Source organism: Rattus rattus, chromosome 13 (assembly GCF_011064425.1).
Source record: "Rattus rattus isolate New Zealand chromosome 13, Rrattus_CSIRO_v1, whole genome shotgun sequence".
NCBI lineage: Eukaryota > Metazoa > Chordata > Mammalia > Rodentia > Muridae > Rattus > Rattus rattus.
Genome location: NC_046166.1, coordinates 70208339 through 70235987, shown reverse-complemented (window position 1 = coordinate 70235987; position 27649 = coordinate 70208339). Strand labels below are relative to the sequence as shown.

At 51.7% G+C, this 27649-nt stretch overlaps 1 protein-coding gene across 1 annotated transcript in view; it reads right to left on the bottom strand.

The window, feature by feature from the left end:
- Positions 1–24456, bottom strand: part of Gas6 (growth arrest specific 6) — a 30626-nt gene extending 6170 nt beyond the window's left edge. The window contains exons 1-10 of the mRNA XM_032918731.1: positions 24187–24456; positions 23788–23954; positions 13945–13969; positions 11973–12035; positions 7101–7223; positions 6292–6414; positions 5050–5172; positions 4095–4216; positions 2826–2944; positions 2450–2639 (exon numbers count right to left, since the gene is read on the bottom strand). Of these exons, the coding sequence (XP_032774622.1) occupies positions 2450–2639; positions 2826–2944; positions 4095–4216; positions 5050–5172; positions 6292–6414; positions 7101–7223; positions 11973–12035; positions 13945–13969; positions 23788–23954; positions 24187–24265 (1134 nt within the window). The 5' untranslated portion in view covers positions 24266–24456. The remainder of the gene's footprint in view (positions 1–2449; positions 2640–2825; positions 2945–4094; positions 4217–5049; positions 5173–6291; positions 6415–7100; positions 7224–11972; positions 12036–13944; positions 13970–23787; positions 23955–24186) is intronic.
- Positions 24457–27649: the final 3193 nt, after the last annotated feature.

Below are 27649 nucleotides of genomic sequence, written 5' to 3'. Positions count from 1 at the left end.
TCATTAGTGTGGCTCTCCCCTCAGGAGCTCACAGGTCAGGGATACGAAAGCAGAGGCAAGATGCCTCCCCAACGCATTTGGCGTTAAAACCTGAAACGCACAGCCTTTTCTAGAAGGCAGTCACAGAAAGGTTCTATTGATGCTTATTCTGATGTAGCATAGGCCTCACAGGAGACTGCAGTCTGTCTGTCTACAGTATCCGCTCTGAGACAAGCATGGAGTATTAGCTACAATCCAACTTGTCTTGGGGAAAGTGAGATAAGACCTGCTCACTTACTCTCTCCTCTAAGATCCCTGGACACTGTGGACTGGCACAGAGAGCTGCCCTCGGTGGCTTGTGTGCCCGTGTGAGGGACTTCCAGGCTACAAAGTGGAACCTGAATCCTGCTGAGTACTGGGTCACAGCCAGACGGAACCTAATGCCAGCTCCATGTTTGAACTGTTCTCACCACATGTGACACAAACACAGTGTCAGGTAACAGCCCAGTGACAGCCACAGCCCAGGCGCTACCCCGCAGACCACGCTGTGGAGTGTGCTCCCATGGCCCTGGCTTTTGTAGAGGCTTGTCACCAAGCTAAAATTCCCTGATTAAACAAATTCAGGTCTCAGTTCTGACCCCAGCCAGTATGGTTGCTGTGGGCAGAAGGATATCAGCATGGGTTGGACATGGGCCGTGTGCCCGCTGTCATTACTGTAAGCCCTAAGCTGATCTCATTTAATTTAGCAATCGATCTTGTGCTGTCTGGGCTCCAGAGGACAAGGATCTGAAAATGAAGCTCCTGGCTGCCCCTCACCCAGTGTCACCCAGTGTCATGCAGATGATGAATTTCCGCCCAACAGTGCCACTGACTCTGGGACCCAGGAAATCCCTCATAGCAGAGAACCCAATCTGGAACACTTTTATCCCAAAGTGGGTGACACAGTGTTGGCTGTGTCCAAGGTGACCATAGTGTGCACTGTGTATCTAGATGGCAGACCCTGTGCTGGGCAAGCAAAATGTCTTCTACTGATGACGGGTTCTCCACTATGTGGAAGGGAATATTTAACTTGCTCACTACCAAGGTGTCAGGTGACACTTAGGACAGGGCTCCCCGCTGTCTGCATACCTAACCTGGCTAACACAGGCAACTATGGCTAGGTGCCCATAATGGCCCAAGGGACTGGGATAATTATCGTTAAAGAAGAGCTGTCACTCCCTGAACCTGCCCACGGCCTTCACTACCTTCCAGATTTCTACAGCAGAAACCCCAAGATTCCTTCAGTGCAGCCTAGGCCCGAATGTCAGCTCACTCTGGATCTCCTATCGGTGTGTCTGCCTCCATGGTGTACATGACCACCCTACCTCTGTGGCCTGTGTAACCTCCTGCCTGAACTTAACCATCTCTGCGACTTAGGAGGTGCTCCGTGTCCTGATGCCTCTTGAAGCGTAGCTTCCTTTGCTCATCCTCAGCCCTGAGGTATCCAATCTTAAACACCTCTGGCCTCACCCTCTGCTCAGCCCGTGAGCTGTCTGTAGCACGGCAACCCCCGTGTTAGTGCTGTAGTTTGGAAGAGCATACATATTTTTAAAATTTCTAACCCCCTAACAATTTAGTGTCCAGGATGGAGTAATGTTGAATAATCAAGCAAATTCCTCAGAAACACTGTACACAGGGAAGCCTTGAAGTCGTTGTGGGAACCTACCCTAGATATGGTCTGGTGGGGGCTTACTTAGTATCTGTCCTTGTCTGTCAGAAGGGCAGACTGTTATGAACGGCTGGTCAGGGAGCACCAGAAGGGGCAGACCTTGGCTTCCTGGGCTGTTCTATGACTGAGCCACGAGTTCAGGGTGTGTGAGTTGTCCGCTAGACAGTACCGTGTCACAGCGACTGTCCCCAGACAGCTGCTGTCCCCCATGGCTGTGTAGCAGGAACCCCTCCCCAGGCTTCCTTCTTCATGGAGCCTTCCCTCGCTGCTACAGAGACCAATCTCTCAATGTCAGGAAGAAGAGATGGCAGGGGTCCTTCCTCATTTACATTGCTAAGAGGATAAACCATGTCTGATTTCCTTCCAAACATTATTTCCCAAGCCTGTTTTACTGCCTGGAGTATAAAATGTGTTTCCAGAGTGGGTTAGGGGGGCACTGTGCATCACCCCAGCTCCAGTGGGAACAGCGGTCAGAGCTGAGGGTAGAAGAAACCCCTGTGACAGATGATGATGGAGTCTGGCCCCAGCAGCTCAGGTGCATGAGTTGGTTATCTGTGCCCTCTGGTATCACGCTTGGTCATCCTTAAGCATTTTTTCCTAGTATCTTCTGGGCCAAAGTCATGTGGCTCTCGCATGAGGCCCTTTCTGAGTAAGCTACACTCAGTCAATGAAGCAGTGGCTCTGGGCTAACTAGAGCAGGCGTCCTACCCATGGGCCACATCCAGCCCCCAATGCTAGAGAGAGCCTTGGCCTTCCACCTACCGTTTGCCACATGCCGTGGTTGATGGTTGGCCCACTGCTGGTGATGCGTCCAACGCCATTGTACCGTAGCTGCAACTCAAGTCGCCCAGCCCTGAGGCCCAGGACGATCCAGGTGCTATCCGAGCGACCTCCGGCGAAGAAGAGGACTCCTTCAGGGTCAAAAGTACGGAAGTCAAATTCAGCCAGCAGCCTGTAAACAGACCCAAGGCACAAAGTGAGGCACAGGGAAGGTGGCCCAGGGCCCAGGTAGACTTTGGCCCCTGTGGTGCTTTCCAGAACACAGGAAGCCGGTTCTCTCAGAGGTCTTGGGTGGATTTGGGCTCCCGGATCAGCTCTCTCACCTGGGTTCTGCTGTCCTGCGTGCCTGGCTTCTCACCTGGTAGGCTGGAGCCTCTTGAAGCGTAGTCTAATCACGGGGGTCCCGCTGAACATGCGGCCCAGGTACAAGGACTTGACGCTCTTGGCCATGCTGAAGGGCACACACGGTAAGATGTCCTGCCATGAGATAGGAGGGCATTGGGGGTGGGATGCCCCGTGGATGCCTTTCAAGTAACTTGTGAGGTCCTGATCACGTTGGGTGTCTAGAAGGTCATCTCTGACTAGCCCACTCTCGGAAATCGACCCAGCTCACATTGGTGCCTCCAGTCAGGGCCAGGGTTCTGAATTCTTCCTTCATCACTTTTTTTTCTTCCTCATCTGTTCTTATTTGCTACTGGAGCTTAAATTACTAAATGGATCAAACTCACACAGAGGACACAGAGACTAATAAAAATTCCTTTCTAGCATACTCTTACAAAACGGACAGAACACAGAGACCTCGAAGGCTATGGTTCAAGAAACCTCCCTGCTTTCTGCTGTAAACGTTCCCACTGACCACAGAGAGGATGGACTTAAAGCGGGCTGAGCTGGCTTCCAGGGGCCTGAGGGACACAATGGTCGTGCACTGCCACACTGGCCAGCAGGGAGCCTGAGGCAGGGACCACATAAGTGCGGTCCCCTGGCCCTGTAGCCTAGGATAGGAGGGTCCTATTTCATGCAAGGGGAGCTCCTCAGAGGGTGCTCCGTGATTTGAACTTCAGGCTCATAATTGAAAAATGCTGGGGGTTGGGGATTTAGCTCAGTGGTAGAGCGCTTGCCTAGGAAGCGCAAGGCCCTGGGTTGGTCCCCAGCTCCGAAAAAAAAGAACCAAAAAAAAAAAAAAAAAAAAAAAAAAAAAAAAATGCTTCTCCAGCTTCCTAGGTCTCTCTGACTTGCAAAGTTATCATCATGGTACCTGGTCACCCAGAGTCTTTCAGAAAATGCCATCAATGAACAACTGCCCTGTAGTTTGCTTGATATAGAGCCCTAAATGATGTGTGTGTGCGCGCGTGTGCACATCCTGGTATGAACATATCACACCTTTCGTCTACTCTACACCCTAGCGGGCCACATGGCTGAGAGTGGGGAGTTGCTCTGGAGAATTCATCAACACAACCAAAGAGGTTTGGCTAGCTGTGTGGTCCGTGGAGCTGGTAGGAGTTTTCAGTCAATGATGTCTCTAGAAAGTTTCTTCCCATAACCCATTAATACCAAAGGGCTCTATACAAAGCAGGGCACTGGGGCTCCACGAGAGGTCATCTAGTGGGCACTACGGTCGGTCACCTACCTCACAGGTATCCATGTCTGGGGACAGCTTTAGTCCCCCGCGCCCATTACAGTGGCAGGTATAGCTGCCTGGGGAGTTGACACAGGTCTGCTCGCAACGGTCCTGCTGGCACTCATCCACATCTGCCAACAGAGGGACTCATGGTAGGCATGGGGTGGCGCCAAACACTCTGGGCAACCCACTCACTCCTCCTAGAGACTCTGTGGACACCATTGTTCAGCCTGTTACCTCGGAGGCCTGTCTCTTAGGTCCCTGCCTTCTAGAGAGAAATGAAGAACTGAAGATGTCTGAGGACTGTGTTCACACTGACCAGCCCAAACATGGAGGGACCAAGGATGTCTGTGTGGGTTGTGGAGAACGGTACAGAGTCAGGATTCCCTTGAGCTCTTAGCTCCATGCTCCCTTCCCTGGGGGTCCAGCCCTTCCCCAGAGCTCCCGTAGGGAGTCTCTTGCAGCTTCCAGACAGCAGTGACTGTGGAGGGAGAGCCTCTGCCCTCAGGACATGGCGATCCTCCAAAATGAGCACAAGTCCCCATCACTCCCCATCCACTGAAGGTGCAGCCCAAGTCTACCAAGAACTCAGGGTCTTCCCTTCGTCTACTGCAGGCTAGAGAAGGGTAAAGACACACGAGTGTGTGCTCGTTTGAGTTCACACTGGAACACATACATGTGTGAGGGCATGGTCTGTGTGCATGTGTGCACGAACACAATGGGGCTGGATAAGGGGGTGAGGCAGAAGGCACACTTTAGGGGTCCTCTCCATTGAAGGTACACAGACCCTCTGAGGAGGTTCTGACATTTTCCCAACCCTCCCGTGTACAATGACTTCCTGGAACACCTGACCAATGATTGCTGCCAATGAAGCAATGGTGGTCTACATTCAGACAGTGACCAACATGTGTCCCAGGCCAAGCATCAAATAAAGAAGTAACCTGGGTGGCTGTGGCACGGATACCTTGGCAGGTCTTCTCCTTGGAGCTGTAAGTGTACCCCTTGTCGCAGAGGCAGGAGTAGGAGCCCGGAAGGTTCTTGCAACGCGCGTCCCCACAGGTGTCTGAGTCTGTGCACTCATCTATATCTGCAAGCAAAGCCAGCCAGGCCAAGGCTGAGGTTGGTCCTGGACAGCTGCAGTGGCCACTGGGGCTGGGGAAGTGGGGGGGGGGAACAGCCCCGAGACAGAAGGGTGGAGAATGGGAGGAAGGCACAATGCCATCCCTGCGGGTGTCAAGCGATGGTGGGCCTAGGGACCACGTGCTGCTCACCCCACACTGGGTACACGGAAGAAGGCGTCATTGCTCAGGATGCACAATGCAAGGTAGGTGTCCTCAACCTGCTACTAAAGTGTGGGAACCGTGTCCCTTAGCCAAGGCCAGGGATGGGAGCTACAAGAGAGCACCGCTGTTACCTTGAATAAGGAGGACATGGAGGGTAGAGCTATCTATTCCCAAATGTGTCTCCTGTGTATTACTCATAGTTGGGGGACACAGTGACCGAGAGTTCCCCTACGATCATACCGTCTAAGAATAATCTTCAGGGTTGTCAGGGGCGAGCTCCACACACGATAAAAATAAAAAAAGTCTTCCCTTTTTTCAAGTTGGGTGAGGGAAATAGTCGTTTGTCTCATGATACTTATGTTCAAACCCCGATTCGCCCCCCACCCCCTGCATCCATCTGGACCACCCACAAAGGTTGTCGTGGTCGGGTCCCAGTGAGCATCAGTGACTCAGATACCCTGGGTCCATCTGTGTTGGGGTGTCTTTCCTCCATACCCTAAATCATTTCAGGGATAAAACATGGACACTGGAGATGCTTTTCTGGGTGTCCTCAGCCCCCCTGATCTGGAATGAATGGAGTGGGGCCACACAGTGGGGGGGGCACCCATCTGTGTTCTTGGGGGTAGGGTAGAGGGACTCTGTGCTGGGAGGATCTGGGAGGTATGGCAGGTGCACAGGAGCCCTGGGGCCTGTAACCTTTCCCTGAAGTCACTTGCACAGGCTGTCTGCAGGCTCCGTGGGTTGGAGGGTGCCTTGGAAGCACTAGTGTGGATGGGCATCTCCAGATCTTGCCCTTGCTCTCAGGTCTAGGGAATCATGTCCAGGAGGCTGGACTTGACCATCTCCGAAGGACACTCATCCCTACCACCCCTCCCCAGGATAGGAAGCCAGGCAAGGGTCTAAGTGCACAGCCGGGGTCTTACCTTGGCAGCTCTTGTTGTCTGACTGAAGTGAGAAGCCGCTGTGGCAGGCACATTGGAAGCTTCCTGGTTTGTTGTGGCAGACCTGGCTGCAGCCCCCATTCTTCTGACTACACTCGTTGACATCTGGACATGAAGAAAGAGTAACGGCCTCCTACCTGGGCACTTCCCTGCTAGCCTCATGGGAAGTAAGGCAGCCCGTGTGAGGGTCAAAGAGACACGAACTACTGCTGGTGGGGAGAGCTATAGGCTCGGTTCTAAGGGTCCCTAGGTGCACAAGGGGACTTGGTGTAGGACAAAATGGACCCACCAATTAGTACCCAGCAGACATGAGACCTAGACACAGCCTAGTCTAGCACCCTGAACAGATCTATCCAGACATCCTATGGACACACAGCAGGGCTGCCCTGAGTGAAAAGCTTGGCACACTCTGCTGTTTTGTTTGTAGTTTTACCTAACATCTCACACCTGAACCCAAGTAACTCAAGGTGGAGCCCATCAGCTGGGGTGCTAAGAGCCCTGTGGTTTTTTTCCTTCACTCCAATCGTGGTCCCCAAAGGAGCTCTCTGGAGCCTCAACTCTCTAGGAGCTGACAGCTCTAGAGGATGAACCTTGGCGCTGGTGCATTCAGGAGATTTTCAGGCGAGCGCCATCCCACCCTGGCCCTGCAATGGGCTCCCAAGAGGGATGCTGACACAGAACAGACTGTAGGGATGGCTGGTCTCCCAGTCTTGGGTTAGGGGGTGATGAGGAGGAGGGGTAGAGTGTGACTAGAGAGTGTGGGACAGATGGAGGGTCAGGTGTGGACTCACCTTTGTCACAGAGCCGGCCTCCCCAGCCATCTTTGCACAGGCAGAAGAAGTTGCCCATGAGGTCTTGGCAGAGTTGAGTGCCCTTCTTATCACAGGGGTTTGGGGTGCATTGGTCAGGCAAGTCTGAGTTGGGGGATACAGAAAAGAAAACCACTCAGGATATCTCTGAAAGCCCCACCACCCCACATAGTTGGGGGTGTTCAGAGCCTCTGGTGGGGGCCCCAGCGGAGCTCCCAGGAGTTCCAAAGCGGGCTAAGCTGTGATGGAGGCTCTCCACGAGAAACAAATGTGGGGAAACTTCAAGGTACTGGGACCAGTTCCAGTGTCTACTGGGAGGGACTGACTGTCACTGGACTATGCAAAGAGGGACTGCTGGCTCATGCCTCCCAGGAAATGGGTCTCCAAGATCCCCTAGGAGGACTTGGGCACATTCTCTCCACAGCACTGATGGAGCCCACTGCATAGGCCAAAGGCTCCACTGCCAGACACACAGGACCTCAGCACTGAGGCATGATGTCAGGTGTGCAGTGTCCAGTCGCACAAGACGCAGGGGTGACTGAGCCACACGGCTTCAGTCCTTAGCTTCTAGCCTGCAGTGAGAAGGTCGTTTGAGGGCCAGAGAGATGGCTCAGGGGTTAAGAGCACCGACTGCTCTTCCAGAGGTCCTGAGTTCAACTTCCAGCAGCCACATGGTGACTCACAACCATCTGGAATGAGACCTGATGCCTTCTTCTGGTGTGTCTGAAGACAGCGACAGTGTACTTATATATAATAAATAAATAAGTCTTTAAAAAAATGGTTGTTCGATGTCCCTGCCCTCCGTGGAGTACCTTGGGAGCATAGCTGAGACCTCCAGACACAGCCTGTGCCATGCCTTGCATGGGGGCAGGAACGCTCAGCGTGGGCTTCAACCCCAAGGTTGGGAAGTCACAGAGGGCCATTATTATATCCTGTTCTCAAAGAACCCTTTCAGAGGATGAGCAGATGTGGGCATTACCCAGAGGATAGGAACCCTGGGCCCTTTCGCCCTGCTCCTTCTGAAGGATCTACAGTCTTCCTGGATGCGTGGATGGGGGTGGCTCCTGTCGACCAACAGCTAGATAGTACAAAAGCAATGGTTTCCAACCTTCCTCATGCCGTGACCCTCTAATACAGCTCTTTACATTACGGTGATACCCTTCCCCCTCCCCACCATAACATTATTTCCATTGCTACTTTATAACTGTAATTTTGATTCTGTTACGAATCACGATATAAATACTTAGGTTTTCCAGTGGTCTTAGCTGACCCGTGGGAGGGTCATTCGACCTCTAAGGGGTGGGAACCTATGAGTTGAGAACTGCTGTCCTAGAGGGTCTAGAAATAACGGGGTGTCAGCTCCTTTGACTCTCTCAAGGGGTGCCACTTCCTAGCCTTGATCAGTGTCCAGACTGGTCTCCCACTTGGACTGGGATTCCTTCACCCAGAGGAATTACACCAACTGTTAAACGTCATAATGTTTCCTGATTCCTTCTCCTTGATGTACATATGCCCTACCTACTGCTTGACCAAAGAGTGGCTCTAGAGTTTCAGAGGTAGAAGATATGAAATGGGGCTGACTCCAGACAGGACGTGGAGAGCTCTGATTGGATGAGGGTAACCAACCCCATTTCCCTCCTTCTACCCAAGCCCCTGCTGGACCTGCAGCAGAGGGCGGGTAGTCACGTGTGACCCAGCACTCCTAGAGCATGGCCGTACTTGTATCTTTTGCCATCAGCTCAGGCCTCATCACAGGCGATGCTATACCCTACCTGGCATCTCACAGGGAATTTGGGGCTGAAAAGGTGAGACCGGAAGCAGAGGACCAGGAGGGGCCTGAGCTGTCCCTCTTGGAGGAAGTGGCTGTGAGATGCTTACTTGCTCTTCCTCCACTTTCAGGGGGTGAGCAGCCATGTTGAGAGTCATGACAATTCACATCTCTGACTTTAATTCTTGGTGTCAGCCCTTGGGCACTTGCAGTCTACTCGCTGCCAGCGTAGGTCTGAAGCCAGAGTTTGTTCCTTCTTGAGTTACAGGGAACAGTTTCGGGCCAAGCCAGAGGGAACTGGAAATGCTGTCTCCTGGAGGTTACCCTAGCAGGATGCCAGAAGTCTTCCAGGTCATCCACACCAGTGTTTGCTCCATTCCTGGGGGCCCTCCCCACAGGTGCTGTCTTGCTCCCCACACCTGAACTCCAGAAGAAGGAGGTTCTTGCTGCCTAGCAGGGTCAGGGGGAGCACCAGGCGTAAGATAAGTTAGGGGCCAACCTCTGGACTTCCCGGATGCACGCAAGAGCTCATCAGGTTTTTCAGGTCAACCTCACTGCTGGCAGCCTTCACTTGTCCTGGGTCAGCCGGGCTGGGTGCCGAGCCCACGACAGGCCTGGGAAGCAAGTTTAGGCTTCTCGGGGAAGCTCTGCGATCTATTTTCCCCCCTGTGGCCCTTCCACATTTACATCCAAAGTCTGCTGGGTCTGCACAAACTGCAGCCAACAGCGTGCCTGCGAGTCCCCAGCTAGTTTTTATTCCTTCAGAGTGGTTGCTGGCAGATCGTTATAAAATGTCATTTTTCCTTAAGCATGTAAGGGCTGGGTAAAGTCAGAGTCGCCTGTAAGTGAGGGGTCAGGACTGGAGGGCCCCGTTGTTCCACAACTGCTGTGGACCTGTGGGAGCCCACCTGAAGCCAGGACGTGGTGTTCAGCTAACAAAAGTGTCTGCTTGGAGGCTTAAGTGTATTTCTGAAGTTTACACTGGCAAGTTTGGCATGGGGGCTGGTCAGTTTGGCCAGGAAAGCCACATCTACCCATTGCAAAATCTGTCCTTAGGCTGAGGGAATGATGCAGTGCCAACTTCCAATGGATTAATATTATTTTTAAGAGAGTCCCTAACACAGAGCCAATGCCAAAAACCCTTGTTCCTCTGTCCTTAGAGAAATACCACCCATGACATGTCATTTCTTTTCCTGTTGGAAATTTATCAAGTCCAATGTTTGACCCTTGGCAGGTGCCCAGAACTTCTCCACACATCCCAAGAGAGGTGAAAGAGTGGACATTGTTTTGCAGGCACCGAGGGGGCCTCTTACCTTTCCACAGGCAAGTTGCTATTCTTTTTTTTTTTTTTTTTTTTTTTTTTTTTTTTCCGGAGCTGGGACTGAACCCAGGGCCTTGCGCTTGCTGCTCTACCACTGAGCTAAATCCCCGAAGTTGCTATTCTTACGTTAACAGTCTACCCTGGGTCCTTTGTGTGTGCTGGCTTACCAGGTGACAAGTTAGGACCTGGTAACCATCCTGTCCAATCCAGGCCATTTGTTGTGGCCCCAGGAAGGCGCCCAGACCCCTGGAAAACCCTGGTGACCTGACCCATCCACCACTGCCTGATGTCGTCTGTCAGAGGATCCCATTGGACGTGGCGGGGAACCAGGAATGGCTTATGAGAAAGGAACGGAACATAAGCCAATGCTATTCCTGGCACCAGGTGGGCAGAGTCCGTGCTTAGACTATGGCTTCTCCCCGTCACTCTAGTTGCTGTTGGCATGGTGACCAGCCCCCACGAGGTGAGGTGATGGGTTCCCAGAAGACCTGCTATGGCCAAGGTTTGCCTAGGGCCAAGTCTAAGCTCTCTAGAAAATGCCAGAATGGGGCCTGCAAAAACTTTTGCTTTAATTTTTAACGAAAAACAGGTAACCAGAGGACTCGGGCTCTGCCATGCCGTGGACAGCAAGGTGAGGAGCTAGGTACAAAGGGTAGCAGCCTGCAGAGCTGGTGGGGCTTGGCCTTGGCCCTATCTTCCCATGCCTCAGCAGAAGGATATGGGGGCACTTCTGTACAGCCTCCAGGAGGGGCATAGACAACAGCAGCCCAGGTGGGTGCTCATGGGACCTGTGATGAGCAGAGACAGGCATGAGGCAGCGTTGCCTTAGCCCCGATCCGGCAAGGCATTGGGCAAACGAATTTAACATATCTGGTACCAGCAGACACAGGAGGTTTTCACCTCTCTTCAGCTCAGGGACAGGCTTTGGAAGTATAATCCCATCCTCCTCTTCCAGGCCACCTCCCACCAAAGGAGCAGAAATAATCAGGTCCCCCCACCCACCAGAGGGTGTCGTTGCAATCCAAAACATCTTAAGAGGTGGTCTGAAACCACAATCCTATCCACCACCCAGAATAATAGAATAACCTCTCAGAGCACTGGGGGCAAAGGTGACGATAATTTGATATGGACCAATGAATTAGAAAGTGTAAGGAAAGAAATGACCATCCTGAGGAGGGTGGGGGAGGATTGTGGGAGGGGTTTACCGGGAGTGGAGGCAGTGAGCGGGATGTAAAGTGAATAAGTAAATAAATAAGTTAATTAAAAATGTTGTGTCTGGCCCTTTCTTAGGAACTGAACGGATGTATAGCACATCATTCTAGCTGGTGATAACAGAAGCAAGCCCCCAAAGCTAGTCAACCGCCTTGCCTTGCAAGGCAGCCGACATTTGATGGGGGACGTGACTGTACTTGCCCTGGAAGGACTCCAATCAGGGGGTAGCTGAGGATGGGGTGACACAGGTATGCAAAAGCCACATCCTAGGTGCAGGCAGAGAGCTGAAAGAGGGTCTTGCCCACATGACACGTGGTAGGGGATACATTTCATACCCTACGGACTATTTAAACCCCCCCCCCATTACGTGTACATTTACTGCTCACTAAAAGCAAAACCAAGATGCGCTTACTTTCTTAAAAAGAAAGTTAAAAGTGCAAGAAGCTGACTTGGGAGGGTCTGACGGCTTCTCCCTTAGCGGCTTTAACCCCAAGTGTAACCGAGCCCTAGCTACCCAGGATGTGCTTCGAGGGAGGCAGGAGAGCACACTTACCCTTAACACAGGTGGCGAAATTCGGGTTTTTATCTTCGGGCCGGCCATATTTCCTTATGCACTCTGCAAGAAACAGACAGCACAGTCACTCTTTCCGTCCCTGGGGTGGAGCAAGCATCCGAGTCAGGGCCAGAGAACACAGTTTCTTTTCACTCAGACACCGTGGATCTCCAGCGAGTGTGCAGTCTGCCTGTCAGTATAGAGCACCTGAGTCCAGAACCGATGAGTGCTGGACTCTCCCATCACAATGACCATCAAGAGCTGCGGTGCAAGTGTGACTATGGCCAAAGCCAAACTTCAAGATGGCAATGGTCCAGGCCGGACTAAGGATACTGTTCTTACTCTGAAGGCAGAGGCATTCGTAAGGCACCTTAAGCCTGCAGAGTACTCGATGTGGCACACATGTGTTCTTCAAGGGGAGCCAGGAGCATGACATTAGAACACACACAACACATGATGGCTGTGTATACCGGTGCTCAGCCATTCTGTCTGGCCCATCAGTAGGCCACTGTTGATTGTCCGCGTGTGGGAAGACAGTGTGCATCACACACGCATGTGTAGGTGGACTAGCTCCCTCTGCCTTGGCACTGGAGATGGCCCAAAGCTTTTGGGCTGGTGCAGGGCCTCAGAGGACACCCTGAGTGAATACACCCTGTGTATTGTGACATGGGATCTCTGATGACTGCAAGGCCAACTGACCCATGGGAAACTGGTAAAGCCATCACCCATCATCAAGAGGAATGGTGACGCTTTCTTGGGGTTCTGAAAATGAGTGTTCACGGATGATGGATCGGTGCATGTAAAGGCCAGCAACTGTGGTTTCTTCCTTCTGTATGTACAGCCTGATATCTACAGAGACTTCCTACGGAGACTAGCCAGTCTCTCCCCTGTGTTATATCTAATAAATACACTGAGGCTCTGGGTTGTAGTCTGTGTCTTAGAGAATTCCGTGCATCCCAGCTTGGCTGTATGTGTGTCAGACACTTCTTTATTCTCTTGTCAAGATTCTGGTACCCAAGACGGGAGAGTCACAGCAGGCTAGGCGCTGGTCTCCTGTGCTGTTGCCAGACAGATTATAAGCAGCTTCCTGTAGAACAGAAGGCCAGTATCTTACGCAAGTGTGTGGTGAGAAGTCTGAAGCCCAAGAATATACTCTTCTCACAAGCAATACACATCCAAGTGCTTTGGGCGTCCATCAAACAAACAGTGCTCAGAGAGGAATGTGGAGCTTCTTAAGGAAGCACAGTGACTGTCCTCCAGGCTAGACTCCTACTTCGGTTTGGCTCGCCTACAAGAGCATATTAGAGCAGGGTAGCAAATGTCTTTCTTTAATCCCAGCGCTTGGGAGGCAGAGGCAGGAGGATTGTTGAGTGTGAGGTCAGCCTGGTCTGCAGAATGAGTTCTAGGACAGCCAAGGGCTATGCAGAGAAACCACTTAGAGAAATAAACAAGCAAATAAAGGAGCGTATGATACTTTCCTTGCCACCGTGTCCCTGCTCCTGTGGCTGAGCGAGTGTGTATGATCCTGTTCCACAAGCTGTGAAAAAACCTTCTGCAAGGTTCTAAGTTTAAGCCAAGAGCAGATGTTGATAAACACACAACATACAAGCCAAGCTAGTTTTTTGGTGTGTGTGTGTTTGGGGGTGGGGGATGTCCTCAATAATGTCAGAAGTGCAGAGTCCTGAGACCAGTAAGTTGGAGGGCACTTGATGAACCATACTTCCAGATGTGGGCAGGGCCTGGAAGAATCAACCAAAGAGATCTGCAAAACAGCAGCATTAGTCTGAGGCCCAGGCAACTTGGAATGAAACGATGGTATAAAAACCACACTCGTGTTCGACCCAAGTACTGTTGACAGCTCTGACCTCCTAGCTCCCTTCTCCCAGGAGTACCACGGTGACGGGATTTCCCCAGCATGAGACAGGCATGCTGTGTGTATGGCAACAAAACCACTACAGAAGCTTTAACTTACCTTGATATCTTGGATAGAAATAGTCCTGCGGAAAGAGAAGAAAGGCAATGGTTAACCAGCGCTGCATGAGGCCTCTTGAGAAGGGCTATCACTGGCTAATCAAGCCTGGAGCCAGGCACACAGAGAAAAAGTCATGCGCTGTGGCTCCCCCAAAGGTAGGGCTCAGAAAGGACGTCACAGAGAGAAGCCTAGGAATCAGAGGCCTCTGCTGACTCAGCCTCTGCAGGATGACTGCAGAGCGTGACTGTGTAGTCAGTCACCTTCTTGAAGAGGCAAATTGGTGTCACCTAGACCCAATTAGAGGGAACCTCTCCACATGTTTTCTGAGAAAATGTACGTAGAAGGACATCTCAGTCCAGGTAGGAGTTTCAGTCCAAGGAGAGAGAGTTCTTGTCTCAGGGTTTCCATTACTGTGATAAAACACCATGACCAAAAGCAAGCTGGGGAGGAAAGGGATTTTTTGGCTTACAGGTCCATAACTGTTCACCACCAAAGGAAGGTGGGACAGGAACTTAAACAGGACAGGAACCTGGAGACAGGAATGGATGCAGAGGCTATGGTGGGTGTTGTTTGTTGATTTGCTCCCCCTACTCTCTTATAGCACCCAGAACCACCAGCCCAGGGAAGGTACCACCCACAATGGGCTGGGCCCTTCACCATGGATCACTAATTAAGAAAACGCACTAGGCCTGCCTACCATCCCATCTTATAGGAGGCATTTTCTTAATTTGAAGGTCTCTCCTTTTGGATGACTTTAGCGTTCGTAGGTTGACATAAAACTATTCAGCACGATTGACCCCTTGCCAACCTGACATACAAACACGTCCCATTGAGTCTCAACCTTTCCCATCTCATTCATCCCCAAGATCTCACACTAAAAGCATCAGTACCTTTAAAAGTCCCACAGCATTCACAAATTCAAAGCTATTACAAGTTCAGTCCCTTTAAGATATCCAGACTCTTAAAAATACAAAATCGTTTGAAATTTCTCAATCATGGGCTTCTCTGAGGAGCTTAGATTACTTCTCTGGCTCTGCCTTTGCGATGCATACAGACTGTCTAGGCTCCGGCTGGCTGCATGCCACCGCTGCTGCTGTCCTTGGTGGTCATCCCAGGGTACCAAGCATCTCCCAAATGCTGGGTCTTCCTCTGCAACTGGGCTACATTATCTCCGACAGCCTCTCCTGTGCTCTCTTCAGAAATATCAACTCTACTACACATTGCCAAGCCTCAGCTGCTCCCCATGACCCCTTCAACGCCTTCAAACCAGTGCCACCTGTTTCCACTTATACTGCCAAGGTCAGTTGCACGAGGCACAAACTTGGCCAGGTCTGGAACAAAGCTCCTGCGTGTTGATTCTGAGGAAAACACTTTCCAGAAGAGTTCACCTCAACGACGCTGCTTTCTGCTCAATCCCTGTTGGTTTCTCAGTGCCAGCATCAAGAGAGTATCCCAGCAATGCAAAGGTCTCACAGCAGTGGTTCTGGCCTCTTGTTATCACAGCGGATTCTTCTGCCCCAGCTAACCAGAACCACGGAATCTAATTCAAAATAACGGATGGCCCCAGTGGAGCCTTTAAAATGCCCCCCTGAAACTTCACAAGCCAGATCTCTGTTGTCCGCACTGTGAACGACAGTCTTATCTTCCAAGGTCCCACAGAACAACTCACCGAGCCTCAACACGCAAAAGCTTTTCTAATCCAAAGTTCCAAAGTCCTTTCACGCTCCTCCGCAAAACGCATGGTCAGGTCTGTCATGGCGATCCCCTACTATCCTGGTACCAATTTCCGTCTTAGTCAGGGTTTCTATTGATGGTGATGAAACACCATGACCAAAAGCAAGTTGGGGAGGAAGAGGGTTTATTTGGCTTACACTTCCATATCGCTATTCATCATTGAAGGAAGTCAAGACAGGGCAGGAACCTGGAGACAGGAGCTGATGCAGAGGCCATGGAGGGGTGCTGCTCACTGGCTTGTTCTTCATGGCCTGCTCAGCCTGCTTTCTTATAGAACCCAGGGCGACCTGCCCTGGGATGGCACCACACACAGTGGGTTGGGTCCTCCCACATTAATCACTAAATAAGAAAATGCCCTCCAAGCTTTCGAGAGCTCCTGGAGGCATTTCCTAATCGAGGGTCCCTTCTCTCAGATGACTCTAGCTTGAGTCAAGTTGACGTAGAACCATCCGGCACAGCTCTCTTCACCCTTAGATGTTCCCTGACACTAGTTTTCATACAATATCTTGGTAAGACAAATTTTCTGGTTGAGGCACTGGTTCCCAAGAGCTCTTTCTGGCTCTGTATCCCCACACTGTACAGTGTACACAAGCCCTCTGGCTGTTCGTGGCCAGTGACCAGATGACTAGAAGCCCGTTCGGGAATGTTGTAAGCAATAGGCAGCCAGACAGGCCAATGCCACAGACTCCCAGCAGAGTGCCTACCTCACCTGTCTTCTCTCACCTCTCTCTCACCGATGAGGGGCTATGTGGATGAGAACAGAGGTAACAGGGATGGAGCCTAGGGGAGGAAGGTCCTCATGACTAGGGGGTGATAGGGTGCCCTCCTACAGTTTTGGAAAGAATATCCGGAAGGAACTTAGATGACCAAAGTGCCCTTCACGTCATAGAGTCAAGTGTGGGAATGCAGCCAGCGGGTGTGAGGAGGAGTTCTGGTGTGTGTGTTTGTTGTTTACATGGCCAGGAAGAGCCTTTCACAGCCATGCACATGGTAAGGCCAAAGCTAACAGAGCACTACCCATACTCCAGTCCTACAGCTGCAGGTCTGACTCGAGGCCAGCACAAGGCGACATTTCTCCTGGAAGGATACAGCAGTTCTAACACCCAACTCAGAAGGACCCAGTGGCCTCTGCAGCTTCCCGAGACGGACACAGCTCAGAACTGATCTCCCTGTCCCCTGCACAGCACCAGGCAGGATCATGCCCTTGGCTTCCAGCTTTCAATCCCTCTTCCTGGCCTCCTTGGAGGACCTCACCAGCCAGGCTGCAGCTGGATAGCTTCAGTGGCTGCCTGACCAGACTACGTCTGAAGGCAGGTCATGTTCCAAAGACAAACCAAATTCATACAGGAGGACAATGTTGGACACATGCATGATCAAGATGGAGAAACCTCTGAGCCCAGAGCGGGGTGCGGGTGAACTGACATCATTTTCTGTAATCGCAGAAAGGACAGCCCAACCACCAGCCCATGACACACAACCGGGAGGGTTCTAGTTTACTCTGCCCAGCAGCTGTGGAACACCATTCTCACCTGTAAGTCCTCTCAGACTCTTAGAGGCCGAGACAGCTCTGCCTAGCAGAAATGAGGCAGTGGACTAAAATCTGGGTTTTCAGTCCTACGTCTGGCTTTTTTTTTTTTTTGTAGAGTTGGGGGAACATGTTACACGCATCCTTGTTGGGGGCGCATGCTCTAAGTGTCCTTTTTGACTTCTCCTCATCACATGGACCTCACAGGAGACAAGCCCACCACAAGCAGCATTGGGCCCTACACAGCGCTCACACCCATACCCTGTGCCTTGGATGCTGACTCCCACAGTCCGGAGGCATACATCTGGGACGCTGCTTTCAAAGAGGCTTCATGGAATGCGCCCTCCCAACGAACTCAGCATCGGATGCTGGGCGTGGAGTGAAGCCCTGTTCTACCTCACCGGCTCTGCGCGCGGAGACAGTGTGACGATGTAAACAGCACCGTTCACCTGAGTTCGGGGGACATTCTAAGCATGGACAGGAAGGCAGAGTTGCAAGGGAGAGCTTTGAAATTCTGGGGGATTCCCCCGCTGAGCTTCCAAAGGTAGAAGAGCTAAGCGATTCTGCAACAAGAGGTGTTGCCCTGAAGTGGTTCTGTCAGACTGACCATCCGTGAAGAGCAAAATGCCCCGGGAGGTAGAAGGCTGCTGCCTGCTCCCCTCAGAGGACAGAGGCCGTTAGCGTAGAGCCTGCCTCCAGAAGTGTGCTCGATCTACGGCAGGCTTAAGGGGTCACGTGGTAACGTGTATTTCATTGCCGTGGGCATCAACACTAAAGTAGAATCCGGGTAGGTCCTGGTATGCTCTTTTTTTTTTTTTTATTTTTTTTAGATCCAATTGATAAGATATAATTGCCCACTTAAACATACAAAGCCTGGTACCATCCATCCCTTAAGAACATCGATAACAACCTGTAAATACACGGAGCGAGATCTTCACGCGTCAGCCTCCATTGTCCTGCCACGGCTTCTCTCTCTCCCTCCTGTCTCCCTTCCTTTTCGTTCCAGTCTCCTCCTCTTCCTTCAAACTTCTCTCCCACCCATCCTTCCTTCTCCTCCAATGACAGGCCTCCTTCTATCTTGTACCTGCCCCTCACCATTGTATTTTACAAATTCACTGGGGAGGTTTTGGTGAAGTCACCTGATTCCTGAGTACGGGACCAGGCAGCTGTATTGCCTGTCCTAGAAAAACCCCTTGAAAACACAAAAACAAAAACAAAACAAATTCCAAACCCCAAACAAAACAAAACAAAACCCCCACACTTTATATTGTCAAGGTCAAGCCCAAAGCACGTGCAGTGAAGGGCCAGCACAGTGTGACTGTCAGCAGATAAAGGCTTCCAACGCCCGTCTCTGAGCCTCAGACAGGAGCTCCGCGTGGCAGAAGCCACTGCAGCTGTCATCTGAGCTCGGCTAGTAGCCCTTACGCATCAGGGAAGCGTGAACCTGGCCGAGGGCCATTGGGTGAGTAACCTGGGCTGGTTTGGTTTGTTGAGTTTGGAGCTCTAGTTCTGGAGCCCTTCATGTTACCTATTTCTTGAAGAATATTTCCCAAACATCTTGGCCCCTGTAGCCTCCTGGCAGTGTCACCTATAGCATCACAGCCTCCATAGCATCCATAGCTAGTGCCTATAGAACCAGAGGGCCTGTCTCCTCCCAGGCTCACCTCCAGCTCCCTAGGTGGCTAGCCCTGCCTCCTGACCCATTAGCCAGACTCCAGCCTATGCCAGGCCAGCTCAGAAGAGTGACAGGCAGTTTGACCATCGCTTGGTGACCCTGGACAGCAGTACCCTACCCTCCAAGGCCTGTGGTGGCCAAAGCCATGAAGAAATTGGGAAGACAGAGGGGAAAGGAAGCTTGAGAGGGAGAACTCCAAGACAAGTCAAGAGAGAGGGTATGAGTATGTGCTTATGTGTGTATGTGTGGGTATGTGTGTGTCTATGCAGGCACATGAATGTGTGCTTATGTGTGTGAATATGTGCACATGTGTTTGAGTGTGTGCCTAGGCAGAGTATTTCACCTAGATGTCCCTTCTCTGCCAAGAGTCCAAATTCCACGTCTCAGAAGGTCTCTTTCCTGCTAAGACACCTCTTCCTTTACTCTCCCTCCCCACGCTGGGCCTTTGTCCTGTTGTCTCGTATTCTAAGAGGAAATGGGGTAGGAGGGGGATTGAGGGGTGTTTCACCTGCCCCGGAACTGACCTTTCCCAAGCTGTTCTTGGAGAGCCCACCATCACAGGAAAAATGACGTGGTTTAAACATGGTCACCTAGGTCCCATACCCTTAGAACTAATAGTGCCCCAAAGTCCCATCCATGAGAATTCATGCAGCAGCAGCAGCAGCAGCAGCAGCAGCAGCAGCAGCAGCAGCAGCAGCAGCAGCAGCAGCAGCAGAGGTCTGGGGGCAGGCAGGGATAATGAATTAGAGCTACCCAGAGCTGAAGGACAGGGAGGGAGGCAGGCAGAGGGGTATTCAGCTCCTGGAGGATTAATCCTCGAAGCCAGACAACCCACTGTGCATCTTGCAATACTGCATTTTGCATCTTAAATTTTTTAAAAGATTTATTTACATATAAGTACACTGTAGCTGTCTTCAGACGCACCAGAAGAAGGTATCAGATCTCATTACAGAAGGTTGTGAGCCACTGTGTGCTGGGATTTGAACTCAGGATCTCTGGAAGAGCAGTCAGTGTTCCTAACCACTGAGCCATCTCTCCAGCCCCGCATCTTAAATTTTAAAAAGAAGGTGCCAATCAGCAACCAGGCCTGAGGTTTTCCTCCGTGTGGGTAAGTAAGGTTCAAGTATGGGGCAGAGGCTCCAGCTAGGATTAACTTCTTGATTAGGGATCTCTAGAGGCAAGGACATCACCTGGGGCAGAGCTACAACCTCAGGGCCTCTCAGAATTAGCCACTGGAACAGGGAACCAGGCCAGTGAGAAGGAAGTGCCCGGAAGGGACAGTAACAATAAAAAGGGAAACCAGATAACAGAGAGGCTGTGGGGGACAGAAGGGACAGAGAGATTAGAAGTGGCCAGGGCTGCCACTGCAGGGGAGCCGCCACTGAGGAATGTGGGTGGAGGGATCCTGCATTTCCTCCCTGGAGAAAGTCAGTAAGAGGCTACCAGTGTCGGTGAGGAGCCCTCCTCTCACTCACTGGAGGGTCCAGGCCAGGTCTGGACCGTCCCAGTGTCAGAAGAAATGCTAACTGAACAGAGCCAGACTCTTCCCAGACACAGTGAGAAAACAAAACAAAACAACCTCATGGTTCATCACGTGGGAGTCGGCCTGTTTCCAGTTGTCTAGGCCCACCCAGCATGAAAGGCAGGTCCACACTCTCACCCCTTCCCTGAGGGCCCTGCAAATGAATAGCAGAGGTAAGAACCATGGGTGTGCAGGTGTGTGTCAGCTGGGACACCACTCGGAGCCACAGGAGGCTGACTGGTTTACTCCAGCACCTTAAATCCACAACAGGGAACACACCACAGGGATTTTAACAAGTACCGAGAGCTTTCACTAAAAACCACACTGACTCCTCATTCAGGCCCACAAGAGGACTTGAAGGCTTGGCATCTCCACTTTCATTTTGGGCCTGTGTGCTTTCTTTTAGGCCACCATGCTAAACCCTTGAGCACTGTCTACATAAACCAGATACATAGCCATCTCCTCCCCCTGCAAGGTTGACCACACAAAGATAAGCGAGCGGATACGAAGGATCCGATAACATTTTTGTCTTGTCCCAGATCCCTAAGAGAAGTCGATGGTCTCAAGGGACAACAGAGTCTTAGAGATCACTGAGAACAGGTATTATGAAGGAACCTGCACGCTCAAGGATCCCCTCGTCCCCTCAAGGAGTAAAGACCCCTTCTAACTACTTTGCAGAATCAGAACTGAGACCGCATCAGCCGGACCACACTTGATGATCCTTGCTTAACTGTGCATACCTCATACCCCCATGCACAGTCCTCCTTCACTCCAAAGACAACGCTGAAGCCACCGGACCTCTTCTTCCTTTTCTCAGTCAGTGTGCACTGACCGCATCTCTGCTCTCTGCTTCTCTGTGCGGATCCTGCCTGGCCCAGTAAGGATTCCCTACGACCATTGTGAGAATCTGGCCTGGTAGGTGATCTGCAGACCACAGCGTCTCACTGTCACAAACAATGGGGCAGGTAAGCCCAAGCCACGCCCCCTGTCAAGTCGTCTCATGGACCTCCTTCAACACAAGAAATGAGCTACATTTTAAAGCCAGGAACACTGAGTTAGCATTTTGGATTGGAAGGTAACTCTCTTCCCACTCTTCCTTCTGAGGCTATGAAGGTGACCCGTGCTTGCACATCCACTAGCGCAGGTCTTAAGGCTCCCCGGGGGTATGAAGTAGGGGAGACTCCAGCCACAGGTCCCTGCAAAGGAACACCACCAGGACTCCAGAGCATGCCTTGGCACTACCCTTTCCTGAGGCTTGCCCAGTATCCCACAAGGCCATGGGAACAGGAGAAAAGCGACTAGCGGCCAGATCAAGGTGGTAGCAGCAAGGAAAGAGCCTTGATTTGGAATTCTGTGAGGGGGTGAGGTGCAGGCTGGACGCCAGGGCTAACAGTTTCCACACTGCAGGCCAGAGGCACAGGCATTCAAGCTGACTCATGAGAGGAAAATCCATGTGTTGGGGTGTAGGGGGTGCAGAGAAGACAGTTCTAGATAGCTGTGGTGGGAACAGGTGTCTGCCAAGTCCTGAAGGAGACAGGCTGTGACAGGACCAGAGGGGACTGCCCTTTCAAGCACTATAGCCTAGAGTTTCACCCAAATGCTGACAGAAAAGGGAAAGTCTCCCACGGCCTGAAGGAGGTGGGGGGTCCTGAGGACATCACCCTTTTTTTTTTCACGTCTTCACTTCACGCCTTCGCAAATAAAATTATAATGAAAGCGCACAAGCAATTAAAACCAGAGGGGACTTGACTCAAAGAAGAGCAGCTCCCCAGTCCAGGCAGCCAGAAGGGGCCAGCTTGGGCCTGTCCGCCCTGGCAGGCAGGCTGCAGAGGGGCGGGACTCCAAGGCTGGGTGGTGGCCTTGCTGCTCTCAACTCCTGTCACCACAAGCCCTGTCCACACTGAACGGCAGAACCAGAACGCTTCACGGGAGGGTGGAGTTGTAACACACGGAACCAGTCACCTAAGTCCACAGCCCAGGTGACCAAGGGCTGGGACTTGCCCTAGAATGTCAATAGCTGAACTCATTGGGTCGAGAGGAGCCATCATCAAAACAGGGAAGCGGCAGCAAGGGTATAAAAAGATCAGCCATCTGCCCCTGTACTGCTGTTTGATGCCTGGGGCAGCACCATGGCGGGGGAGGGTGGTTGGAGGGAGGGGAGGGCAGGGAAGAGGGGGGGGGGGGAGTGGCGGGAGGGGTTGGGGGGGTAGGGCACAGCTTGTCACCTGGTCTTGGCTTCCACACTGGGTAACAGTGCCAAAGCAGCTATGGTGACATTCAGCAGCTGCAGCACCGGTATCAGAAAAGCAGCTTTGAAAGGGGATTGTCCAGTCAGCCAATTAGGCACAAGTCAAAGCAAAGGCCCGAATGGCTCACACAGATCCATCCTCACGTCACGTGATCCTTACTTCATCCCAGAAGAATTCTTTGAAAGGAAAATGCCAGCGGAACCCAAAATTGTGAAACCATACCGATTTGGCAGGTGACAGGGGGCCTCAGCATCACTGTGGAGGCTTGTGTGCTAGTCCAGCTCTTAACCTCAGGCATGCCCTAAGCTGGAGTGTGTTCCCCCATGAATCCACTCCGCCCCCACATGTACCTTCTGTGGAGAGTCCTGGGCATACATAGGCTGCTGGCTGCAGTTGGCTGTATGCCTGCTCCGTTCCCCAAGGACATTATTAATAGAAGTTTGTCCTGGGCCGGAACAGCCCTTGCAGAGGCAGGTGCCGGCCCTTCCTCACGTTGCTCTCCGCCCGCCCGCCTGTATAGCATGTTCTCTACACAATTCCAGCCGTCGTATTTTTGGACCTGCTGTTGCAAGCAATTCCAGCCGCGAGACCTTTCAATTCCTCTTTCTGGAAAACCCTGGGTCCCTCCGGAGAAGACCAAAGGGGAGCCCCACCCCTCACCTCCAATCCAATTTAGGGACCAGCAACCTTAGGAAGGCTTTGAGTTTCAAATCACTGCGGATCCCCCATCCCCACCCCCGCTGGTGCTTTCTTTTCTGGGGTAGGGGAAGGTTTAGTTGAAACAAGTCCTCGGAAGGGCTTCCTTCACACTCTACTGAAGGGATCTCAGCGGATCCCACTCAAGGGCACGCCTTCCGCTCCTGAAAAGCAGAGGACCTGGGGGGTCGTCTGAGGAACCCGGGCTCAAGAATGGAGAAGTGCAAGGGGGTGGGAACAAGGCTCGGTGTCTACGAGTTTTGGGGTGCGCGTGGTGGCGCGGTCCACACGAGGACCCTTAAACCTCCGGAAAGGGATGTTTGGGATTCCACAGTCCCCGTGTCTCCGGACCTGCACAGGGTGGAAGTCGGAATTTGTGACACCCAAAAGTATGTGTTCTGGGACGCACAGGCCCCACCCCGAGACCTTGGCGCCCGCTCACCGTCTCCGGGTCGTTCTCGAACACCTCTCTAGCCTCCTCCTTGCTGCACACCTCCTCCACGCACTCCCGTTCCAGGTGGCCCTGCTTGGCCTCCTCGAAGACTTGGTAGGCGCGGCGCTGCCTGGGCCGCAGGAACTGCGCCGCCTCAGGCGCCCGCAACAGCACAGCTGCAGAAAGAAGGGTGTGCAGTCAACCTGTACCCACTCGGGGCTGCAATGCTGGGGTCCGGGATTCCGAGGACCATGATGCCTGTGTGTCTGGGATGCTCCGGGTCCGTGGTGCCTAGAGGTCCGGGTCCAGGATGCCAGGGTGTCTGGGGTACCGGGGATGCTGTGCCGGGGTGCAGGCCTGGAGCCCACACCAGGGGGTGGTGGGGTTTGGGGCCCCTGCGGTACTCACTGTGCGAAGACTCGGAGGCCAGCAGGAGCAGCAGAAGCGCAGTGCCCAGGGCGGCGGTGGGCCCGGGCGGTGGCGGCATGGCGAGGCCCGGGCCGGGAGCCCGGGAGCGTGCGGTCAAAGCACCCGAGAGGCTGAAGCGAACCGCGGACGCCGCGGGACACGGGCTCCGGTCATTCTGGCCAAGCGGCGGTGAAGGTCACATCTCGGCGGCGGCAGCGCCGCACCCGGCGCTCGCTGCGGTTCTGGGCCGTGGAGGAGGCAGCGGGCGCAGGCGGGGCGTGGGGCAGGCGGGGCGGGGCCTAGGCCGAGTGGGGCGGGGCCTTTGGGGCGGGGCCGAGTTGGGTGAGGCAAGGCTGGCTGACTGGTTCGACTCTAGTATCTTCAAAATTTCACTGCTATCATGACCTAGAAAGCGGTAAAATGAAAGGAGAACAAGATCTGGCATCCTTCCCAGATACAATTTGACTGTTTTCTACCCTCCTCTGCAGACATCGTTTTTGGAATCTTCAGTCTTGGGCGCAGTTTAAAAAAGATGTGACATCCACTAAGGAAACAATAACTGAGGCCACACCCAGTGGCATGGAGGTCCACAGTGCAAGATGTTATTCCCTCTGAAATCTGATTTCCACACCACAGCCTGAAAGCTGCATTGTGTGCTTCCCAGTACCAAAACTTCCTGGCTCCTGTCTCAGAATACTTTGCAAAGTCATAGGCAAACACACACACACACACACACACACACACACACACACACACACACACACACACACACACACACACCTTGCAGACCAATCGCAGGATGCAGATATGCAGCAGCCAGCTAAACCCCAATAGGGGAACTGCTCCCGAGACATCCTCACCTCAACATTTTGACAGAAAAGGATAAGGAGTCACCCCCTGTTCTGGGTGAGTGCAACCCAGATTCTTGGGAGCAAACAAGGTCATAACTGGTGGAATTCTTCTTTGGGGTCATTCGTTTGAAGGTGGGGCTAACAAATATGTTAATTTCAGAGAACTGAATGCCATGGGAATAGTCTTGAAAGGGAATTAAAAGTTGGATAAGCCATCTGTGCCTGCTTCCAAACCAGAGTCACGGCACTCCCAGGAAACCAAGCCAAAAGCTTCAGAAGCCAGAGAGCACCCCAAATTTCCTAAGGCTGCCCCAGGCCTACAAACACCATGCACTTGGGAAGAATATTGGCTGTATTAATTTTCTGCTCTTTCTTAAGAGCCAACGCTGGTTTCAGAAGTGTGGTTGGCTATTCATGAACACTCACTGTAAATCAAATAGAGGCCACCATTTCCTGGGGGGTCTAAGGAATGGGCATGGAGGTCAAGTGGTTTGCACATCTGCAGCTGCTGCCTTTGCACCTGTGGAAGTGTAGAGAAGAGATGCTTTCTCAAGTTACATGAATGCCCCCCTCCCCTCCAGGCTTCTCTGGCTTTTATTTATTTATTATATATAAGTACACTGTAGCGGTCTTCAGACACACCAGAAGAGGGCATCAGATCCCATTACGGATGGTTGTGAGCCACCATATGGTTGCTGGGATTTGATTTCTTTTTTTGGTCCTTTTTTTCGGAGCTGGGGATCGAGGTTGCTGGGATTTGAACTCAGGACCTCTGCAAGAGCAGTCAGTGCTGCAGTCAGTGCCCTTAACCTCGGAGCCACCTCTCCCTACGGTGTGGTTATGACTCAGATGAGCAAAAGCCAGTACCACCTCAACTAGATGGAGTGAGTCGTCTAGGTCCTCCGTCTCCCCTAACCCCCTTCCCAGTGCACTCTTTCAGCTGAGCACCCAGTAAAGACGCCTCACATTATCTAGACCTTCTGTTTAGTCAAGTGCATCCTCCTGGGTTTGACTTAGGAAACGGAGAGAGGAGGAAGCGAATGTGTGGGAGAAGTGGAAGACTGGATGGAGGTCACTGTAACCGAGTCGTCAGCACAAACAAACAACCAACAAAACAATCAAATAATCCCTTTCTAAGATGTGGGAAACCTGTAAGAAGCAGCCCGGGGACTGTTTCACATTTGATGGACCCTGAGATGGGAATGGTGAGGCTCAGCCCCACAGGGCAGGAGGTCGGAGCTGTCTACAGTGTCGCTAACAATCTGGCTATGAAAAGGAAAGCTGGTTGCTTCTCTTGTCAGGAATAAGCTTGGGTGGGTTGTGGAGGTTGGGTGGAAGCATGGTAACTAGACAGAACCAGTTCTGCGTGGTCCCCAAGGCCACTTCTCCATTTGAGCTGAGAAGCTCTTGTTCTTCTTTAAAAGTTGTCGTCCTGGGAACAAACCAATATTCAGTTTGGTTTCTGTGTGTGGCTCGATAGCCTTATCTATATAAGGAAATGCCTGTCAGATAGTTTTCGACATACCTGAGGCCTGCGTGTTTACCTGTGACACAACATTGATCTAAAGGGTGCCTGTCCCCTTTGCTAACTCTTCCTTCCCGGTGTCCCTCTCATCCCCTGAGTTCCCACAGTCTAGAAAACAACTTCTGCTTCTACAGATTAACTCGAAGTTTCTAGCATCATATATAAAACAAATCTATATTAACCACATTTTTTTTGCTTGGCCTTTCTACCAGCATATTTTCCTTTTTCCTCAGTATATTCCATTGTATGGACATTAGAGAGTTGGGTTTTTTTTGTTGTTTTTGTGTTTTTGTTTTGTTACAGATTTATGTATTTATTATGTATGAGTATACTGTAGCTGTCCTCAGACACACCAGAAGAGGGCATAGGATACTATTCCAGATGGTTGTGAGCCAACATTACAGATGTTGGTTGCTGGGATTTGAACTCAGGACCTCTGGAAAAGCAGTCAGTGCTCTTAACCACTGAGCCATCTCTCCAGCCCCAATTTTTTTTTTTAAATCAGACAATAGGCTGTGAACACGTATGGACCATTTATGCACAAACTATCACATGCTAACTGCTTTCATTTCTCTTGAACTCTCTTTTTTACTTTAATAAGAATTTTGTTTAAACAGTAAGCTTGACTTGAGAGGAAAACTATCTAGGATCATTTTGTCCAAGAGCAGTTTACCCCTACTTAAAGACTGCATGTAACAACTATGTACCAAAAAGTTATAAAGTTGTCCCTGGTTTTACGATGGTAGATGAAAAACATTAAAATTCTCCCACCAAACAAGGGATGCAAGAATTTTATGGTATTGGGTTCTTTTGTTAAAACGATGAGGAGAAAATAACTTAGTGGGATATAAGGAATGGAATGGGTGGGCCGCTAATGGAGAAAGGGGGATGCTTTCACAGAACCAGTACTTTACCCCAGACCAGCCCCAACTGATGTCAACCAAAACAACATTGGCCACTTAGTTTAAAAAAGAAAAAACCCAGAGCAGTGTGTTTGTGCACACACCAGCTACTTTAGGAATGGGGGCATGGAAATAAAGAATAGAGCAAACTGTGCTGTAGTAGCCAGGATGTGGCAGGACCAAAT